Below are 8,840 nucleotides of genomic sequence, written 5' to 3'. Positions count from 1 at the left end.
TCTAGCATATTGACAGACTGGTTACTGGTCAATCTTATATACACAAGTATATATATATATATATATGTATATGTTTCAGCAAAAGGGAGAATTATAATTGTCACTAAATGTGACTAGGGTGTTAAAAAAACATCTACATTGCTTATTTCTAGCAATGTAGGTGTTTTCTGATACCCTAGTCACATTTAGTGACAATTATATAAATTTATATAAATATATAAAATATATATATATATATATATATATGAATTTATACATATGCTCATTTTCCTTACCCTTCAGTTTAAAAATGTTGCCTTCTCATTAACAGGCGAGCCTAAAATGTCAATGAAATTGCCATTAAATAAATATGGTGAGGGCAATATATTCTAAAGTTTTACATAAAGAAATTATAGCTGTAAGCAATAGCATCTTTTAAAACAAGTATTTAATGCTGTGACAGCAAATTTGAGTATCAAATGAAGATATAACCAGAATGGCTGCATACTTAAGGGACATTTTAAAGTAATTTAGATTTAAATGAAACGTAATTAAGAAATAAATTGTAGATCTTATTACAGTGTTATTCAAAGCAGGAAAGAGAAATACATGTGTAGATATATTAATTACAGTAATGAGAGTCATTATCATCTTCTGCTATCTCTGTGTCAAAATATGCTCTAACATGTGATTGTTGACTCCATAGTTTGAATTTACGTTATTGGACATACCTCACAGTAGTTTCATCAGCCATACTCTTCCATGCTAGCTTAGGGTCTGCTGGAAGAGTGTCTCAATTTTGGAGTTTTCCTTCTCTACTTTCATTGTTTTCACTGTAGCTAAAGGAGCTTAGTCTACTCTTACAATAAATCTATTTAACCCATAGATGGGACCTGACGGGTACTACTGTTCCAGATCAGAATGGACCTGGGAGTAATGGTAATTAAAGGGTGACTCCATGCTCTCCACATCTCCAGAACACCCAAACTGGATCCTTACCACCGAATGCAGTTTAGTGTCATACCCTGGACCAAAGTTACCAGAGTACACAACTGATAATTGAGTTTGGGCTAATCATGGGCTCAAACTTGTATGTGTGACCAAGAAGTTTGATTTTCATGTAGAGGGTGTTTAGGGTTTAAACACACACTGGGCAAGTATCTTTTGATAGGGTCATGGGTAGACAGTGACCTGTAAATGAATTTAGAGGATAGAAATTGATGGAAACCTTTTGGAGCGACAGTTCCTGTACCATCTATGGTATCTACTTACAAATCTTTGGTTGATATGGGGTAATAGTAGAAGACACTTGCCCAGGGTGCCACACTGAGTCAATAGAAATGAGCTACAACTAGATGAAATCTCCAAGCACAAGTCTCCAATATCCAAGCAGTGAGAAAGTATCATCAGAAGGGCACCTAAGAAGTTAAGGGCTGAACTTGCCTGACAGGAGTATCTTCAGTGGAGACCATCTGCTGTTCAGTTCTCTGGAGAGTTTCTTACCACTGTATTTGCAAGAATACTAGTTGAGGAATTAGCTTGCATATATTACTCTCTTTTTATCTGGTATCTATACATATGTGTTGGCACTCCGTCGCTTACGACGTCGAGGGTTCCAGTTGATCCGATCAACGGAACAGCCTGCTCATGAAATTAACGTGCAAGTGGCTGAGCACTCCACAGACACGTGTACCCTTAACGTAGTTCTCGGGGATATTCAGCGTGACATAGAGTGTGACAAGGCTGGCCCTTTGAATTACAGGTACAACAGAAACAGGAAGTAAGAGTGAGAGAAAGTTGTGGTGAAAGAGTACAGCAGGGTTCGCCACCATCCCCTACCGGAGCCTCGTGGAGCTTTAGGTGCTTTCGCTCAATAAACACTCACAACACCCGGTCTGGGAATCGAAACTGCGATCCTATGACCATGAGTCTGCTGCCCTAACCACTGGGCCATTGCGCCTCCACTATACATATGTATATCTATATATACATGGTTCAAAGACTTGCAACTTTTTTTTTAAGTCTTAGAACCATATCTGCAATCTGAGGATAAATTCCTTCCTGTCTCTTTCCCATTTTTCACTTAGTCTTAGTTCCTCCTGCTCCTAATATAACATTAGGCAATGAGTTGCCTCCACCTAATGCAATCTACTGCTGCTGTTTTTGCATCAGTCCAGTTCAATTGCAGTTCTTGTACTTCCTTATGGAGAGTACTGTGCCAGTTTTTGGGTGGTCTTCCTCTCTTTTGTTTGCTCTCAGCCAGTGTCCATATCAATGCAGTGTGTGGCGGCAGCCTGTGTTCCAGTAGCCATATTATATGTCTGATGAACTGCAATCTCCCATTTGGCATGGAGGCCCCTAAAAATGACGTGTGTGCTCTCCGTTCTTCTCCAACTCACCAATAAAAGAGAGAAAACATTAACAGGTGATGTGGTACTCAGCAATAACAATCTCTACTTATACTCCACATTTGAGACTAACAGATGAGTAGAGAAATCCATTCTCTTCTCTTAATTTTATCAGCATTTAACGTCTATCTTTCCATACTATCATGAGTCAGATGGAATTTATTGAGGTAGATTTTCTACTGCTAGATGCCTTTCCTGTTGCTAAGCCTCACCTGTTTATCGTAAGGTAATATTTCCCTATGTCTTGATGTGCATTTTAGAAAAGCCCCCTCCAAACAGAATATAACCAATAAAGAAAACAGCTGCTTCATTATAATTTCTACAGACTTTCACAATCCTAACCTTGACTGATATGTTGAGCAACATCATGATGGCTACTTTGATGAATATGAAAGATACAGTAATTGAGATAGACAGATAATTAATTAGTAATAATTAGAATTCATTAGTAATTTATTTTCCTTTTCTCAGTGAAGGATATGCCATTCTATGTAGCTGATTAATTTGCAACTTCAAGATAAGCTTTAGAAAGGATTCAAAGATTGAAGAACAACTAGTGATGAGTGAGTGTTTCGAAGACTCTAAGATTAAGCTAAAATACATAACCTCCATGAAACGCCACGCAATTCTTGTAATGAGAAAGGTGGCAGAGGAGGAGGAGACAGAAGAATTAAGGGGCTAGAACATAGAGGACCAGATCAATGGATGGAATAAGATTGTATTTCCAATTAAATGAAGGGTGATACTGTGGTGTGGAGAATAAATAGAACCATAAAAGCTAACAGATAGACCTGGGTTTAGAAGTGTGTATATGTGTGTGTGTGTGTGTGTGTGTGTATCTATGTGTGTGTGTGTGTGTAAGCCTTAGCTAGGTGATAATTAATTGTTAAAATGAGTATCACTAAGGCAGCAAGCTGGGTGAAATGCTTAGCAGTATTTCATCTGTCTTTACATTCTGAGTTCAAATTCCACCGAGGTCGACTTTGCCTTTCATCCTTTTGGGGTTGATAAATTAAGTACCAGTTGCATACTAGTATCAATCTAATCGACTGGGACCCTCCCCCAAAATTTCAGGTCTTGTGCCTAGAGTAGAAAAGAAAATGTGCATCATTGTCAAATAAGGAGTGTCTTTCATTGCCAGTCTTCTGAGAAAACATTTCTGACCATAGAGAAATATTACCTTGCTTGGAAACATGCAGAAGGACATACAGCTATAAGAAAATCTGCCTCAACAAATTCCGTTTTCCCATGCAAACATGGGAAAATAGGTGTCGAAACAGCGATGATGTTTATGATATAAGTACACATGCATAATGTGTTTTCACACTATTTCTATCTTCCAGATTTCATGTACAAGATATTGGCCATCCTTTGATTGCTTTGCTTACAAGTTTTAAGATTGTTGTCTTGTAATTTTCTTGTTGATTTTGATGAAAGTTTCCAACGTGTTATTTGTATGAATGTTTTTCTTTCTTTCTCATTCCAGAGCCAATTGCTCAAAATCGCAAAACTGTGGTGTGTCCATTTATTGATGTAATTGATTATGAGACATTTTCTTATCGAGCGCAAGATGAAGGTGCTCGTGGTGCCTTTGACTGGGAATTATTCTACAAGAGGCTACCTCTTCTGCCAAATGACTTATTACATCCAGCCGAACCTTTCAAGTAAGGAAGTCTGACATTATTTTTATATATTCTTGTATGTTTTTTTTTTTGTTATTTTATCTTCATTCTTCTTCAATTGCAAGAAACTATTTTGCTGGTGCTTGTGCTATGATATTCTTCTGTAATAGCTAAGATGGCACATCAGGGAAGCAGAATCAAATGTTGGAAGCCAGTAAAACACCCATCAGTTTTACACTGCTGCCACTACTGACAGCAGTGGATTAATTGCCCCATCTTTGGCTAAACCTAGATGGATGGACATGACTTTGTTGCATTCAAGCAGGTAATATCCATGGTACTTGCTTGGATCTAAATGGATTTGGCTGTTGTGAATTATACTATTTGTGGTATACCTTTACATGGCGAGGTCCTAGGGGACTAAGCTGTTGTGAATTGATCATTTGTATTACCTGCTTGTAACTAGGATACAGGTGAGCTTGGCAATTGTGATCTATGTATTTCTTAGAAATATTTATTGAAATTTGGAAGCTACTATTGTAATAACACCCCATAAATGGTCTCCTCTTAATTTGCATGTTCTGAGTCTCAGTGGAACTTCCAAAGAATAAAATATCTGCTGAAATTATCACTATCAATTGCTTCTACAGAAAATAAATTTAAGATTGTGTTTTAGCTCGGTACCTGGACTGGTCATTTTTCAGCCACATTTTAATTAAATCTAATTTACTGGTTCCTATGTTGTTTAGGTTACGTTACAAAGAAATAAAACAAAAACAATTAAGATTATTTTACAGTGGTTTGGGTGGCGGGGGTGGGGGTCCTTAGAAGTAGTAGATAGCTTTTGTTACCTAGGCGACCAAGTTAGCTGTGGAGGAAGAAGTTCTGAAAGCATAGAACTACTACTTTTGTTGGGAACTAAGGGTCTCTCGCTTAGAGTGAAAGGCAGATTGTATGATGCCTGTGTATGAACAGCCATGCTACATGACTGTGAAACGTGGGCTTTGACTATAGAGGACTTGTGAAGACTTGAAAGATATGAAGCTTGTATTGTTTGCTGGATGGGCTGTATCAATGTGCATGTACAAAAGAGTGTAAGTGTCTTAGGAGAATAAGAGGCATCAGATGTAGTGTGCAAGAGAGAAGATTGTACTGGTATGGTCATGTGGGACAAGGACAGCTGTGCAAACAAGTGTGGATCTCTAATTGTTGAGGGAACTTATGGAAGGGGTAGACCGAAGAAGATGTGGGACGAAGTGATGAGAAAGAATCTTCAGACATTTGGCCTCACTGAGAAGATGACAAGGGACTGGGGTTTCTGGTGTTTTGCTGTACATAAGAAGACATCTTAAGCTAAGTAAAATCATGACCATCTATACATACAGGTATGTCTTTTATAGCCATGCCCCCACTCCTTCTCCCAGCTGAAAGATCTTTGTCTTGCAGATGCTGATGCTACATAAAAGGCACTCAAGGCAGTGCTATGTAAAACACCCCGATAGCAGTGCTATATAAAATATACCTGTTCCAGTGGCACTTGCAAAGCATCCAGTGCACTGGACTAGGAAGGGCACCCAACCCTAGAAACCATGCCAAAACAGATTATTGAAACCTGGACAGCTCTCCTGCTGTCAAACTGTTCAGCCCATACCAGCATGGAAAAGGACATTATACGACAATAACTATGATGATGATGATGATGATGATGTGAAACCTCATCTGGAATTTGTGTTCTCAAAAGTGTAAATAGTGAAGAGAAGTCTGATAACTCCCTACAATTGCCTGCTAATAATATTTTTGTTTGTTAGAGAACATCTTAACATACTAACAATTACTTTTGCCCTTTTTATATGTGGAAGATAAACCTTAGAACTTTACATTTTGAGTTCAAATTTTGCCAGGTAGGGTTATAAGTAAATACCTGGTGATATTTAATTACACAACCTTTACCTTCTGATTTCAAATAACATAGTGGTCCATATTTGTTTTCCATCCTTTTGGAGGAAATGGGTAGAGTGTTGATAAAATAAAATGCCTGTCAGTTATTGGGGACTTTGATTTAATACTACTAGTTGTGAATGGCTGCATCTAGGAATGTGATGACAAAAAGGAGGAGCAGGAAAAGGAGAAGAAAAAGAAGTAGGAGAGGAAAAAGAAAAATGAGGCAGAAGGGGAAGAAGAAGAAAAAGATAATGATGATGATGATGATCTGAATGGAGTTGTTCTCATTCTGACAAGTTTCTCTTCTTCCCTCACCACCATGATTTTAATTAAAGTATTAGAATTTTTTTTCCTTTTTACTTCTCTTCCATCTTTACTAATTTTATCGACTATGGGCACAAGGGCTAAAATTTTGATGGGAGAGGATAGTTGATGACATTGTCCCAGTGCTTAACTGATACTCATTTTATTGAACCTGTACGGCTGAAAGGAAAAGTTGGCTGGCTTCCATGAATTTAATGTCAGACCATAAGGAGGCAGAGAAAATGTCACTAATCATTTTGTTCATTGTGATAACATTTCTGCCAGCTAACCACCTTCATGAGAAAACAAAATGGAAGTTGCTTTCATGTAATTCTATCTTTGCCATTGTGATGGACAAGTTTAAACAATTACTTGTAGGTTAAGTGGCTGAAGATGGTGCATCATCATCACCTCAAAATAATTCTGTTGTGTAGATTTCACCTCAATATTTGTTATGGCTTCTGGATTCACTTCCTTTGTCATTAGACTTCCTTGGTCTAATGACAAAGGAAGTGATTAATTAAGAAGATAAAGAGATGTTAACATGTTAACATGAACCATTTACTCACTTTCACTATGCTAACTTGTTGAAAGTTAAGCGCATCTTATAGGTTTTGTACTGTTTTGTTCTTATTTTACTGAAAGTCAAAAAATATAGATTGGTATCTACTACAACTGTTGATTATAAGTAATAAAATTCAATAAAATATCAACTGACTGCTAAAATAAACAGGAATATAAATGTACATTAATAACTCTTGAGCTGAGCATAAATACCTTTGCAACATTTAGAAGCTGTTAAATAAATCCTTCATTTATAGTTCCATTCATAATTCTTTGTGTCTTCATAACAAATAATGGAGATTATCTTTGGCTTTCAATTTTTCTATAAAATAAGAGAAACGTTTCCAATCTTTCAGTCAGCTAGCATTAGCTGAAGATTGTTTTGTTTTACTTACTTAGTCTGAAGGAAGAGACATTCTGATGAGATTGATGCTGTTAATGTTTTGTTTTAAGTTCTTGCAAGTTGACACCTACTGGAAAAGACACGAGAAGCAGGGAGATCCTAGAAGGCCGATATTCCAGGGAGAAAGAACTTGGGTTAGTGATAGTACAAGACTTAGGGGTTGGACAATGAAAGTTGGAGAGAGAAGAGAGTTACGAATTCATGGGTGAATGAGGCACAATAAAAGATAGGTCTGAGGAATAGAGAGCATTAGGACATTATAGTGGTGATGGAAAAGGTGCATATATTTAAATTATTTTATTCCAGTCAGTCAAATGGGCCATCTCTGGATATGGTCAAAGATGTTTGTATCTGTAGGAGTATCACTATCCCAAATGTGGGTTTTTCTTTGAGCTTTACCAAGTCATTAATTATAAGGAGGCTGAAATATTTTCTGGCCCTGAAGAGAAGGGCAAATCTTTAGGACATGGTTCTAACTCTGCAACAGATGTGTGATTTCTCCATCAGAGATCCTTAGTGATAGTGAGACCTAACCTTTGGTGTACTGTAAAACTCAGTACAACTCATGTTTAAGGAGGGTATGATGTGATGGTGTTTCTTGATGTGAGTTATAATTGAGGTTTATTTACTATTAAAAAAGACCACAAAGATAAGCATTTTCTTCACACTTTCATTTTATATTTAAAAAAAAAATATTCAGACAGAGAATATTTGAGAAAAAAAGCTAAGCTCAATTTACCAGCTGAAAATGAGCAAATCTGAGTACTGTCATTGCTTAATTCTGTCATTGCAGTATCATCAATGTGCTTCAGGCGTATGATACATGATGTTGTTGAGGAATATACATCAGTTACTGAAATTTTAAATGTTTATGCTGTATGTGAATATATGTGTGTATATGAGTGTGTGTCTTTCTGTATGCATATGTATCTTTATATGTATGTGTGTGTGTGTGTGTTTATCTATGATTATGTTTACATATTATATATTTATCAACATATGTTTGTACATATATCATGTACATATGTGTAGGGTATTTGTAAGTATATCATCATCATCGTTCAGTGTTTTAAATCCGGGTTTTGTCCCTGTTAACGGGAGTGGCCAGATCTACCACAGTGTCATAGCAACCGAGGTAGGCAGGTGCAGCCCACCCCAACCTTTGGGCTGGCTGATGCCCATTCTCCTTTGGTATCATGAGGCTTTTTTGGAGCTGGATTTTCTACAAGATTTTCGTATGTATGTATATATATATATATATATATATATATATATATATATATATATATATATATATATATATATATATATATATATATATATACATGTATACACAATTATATACTCACACATGCATATACATGCACACACACACACATATATATATATATACACACACACACACACACAACCAACATGTAGGTGTTTTCATATATGCAAATAAATACACTCACAACACACATGTATGTATGTATGTGTGTATGTTGTGAGTGTATTTATTTGCAAATATGAAAATACATATATGAAAATGTTATATATGTATGTATATATGTAATCTGTGTGTGTGTATATATATATATATATATATATATATATATATATATATATATATATATATAT

At 36.3% G+C, this 8,840-nt stretch overlaps 1 protein-coding gene across 1 annotated transcript in view; it reads left to right on the top strand.

Annotated features, from left to right (window-relative positions):
* Positions 1 to 8,840, top strand: part of LOC106884172 (polypeptide N-acetylgalactosaminyltransferase 10) — a 297,946-nt gene that overhangs the window by 246,380 nt on the left and 42,726 nt on the right. Inside the window, exon 6 of the mRNA XM_052973542.1 lies at positions 3,874 to 4,051. Coding sequence (XP_052829502.1) covers positions 3,874 to 4,051 — 178 coding nt within the window. The remainder of the gene's footprint in view (positions 1 to 3,873; positions 4,052 to 8,840) is intronic.

This window comes from Octopus bimaculoides, chromosome 16, assembly GCF_001194135.2.
Source record: "Octopus bimaculoides isolate UCB-OBI-ISO-001 chromosome 16, ASM119413v2, whole genome shotgun sequence".
NCBI classification, from domain to species: Eukaryota; Metazoa; Mollusca; class Cephalopoda; order Octopoda; family Octopodidae; genus Octopus; species Octopus bimaculoides.
The sequence above is the reverse complement of the archived record's forward strand: the minus strand, read 5'-3'. Positions and strand labels throughout refer to the sequence as shown.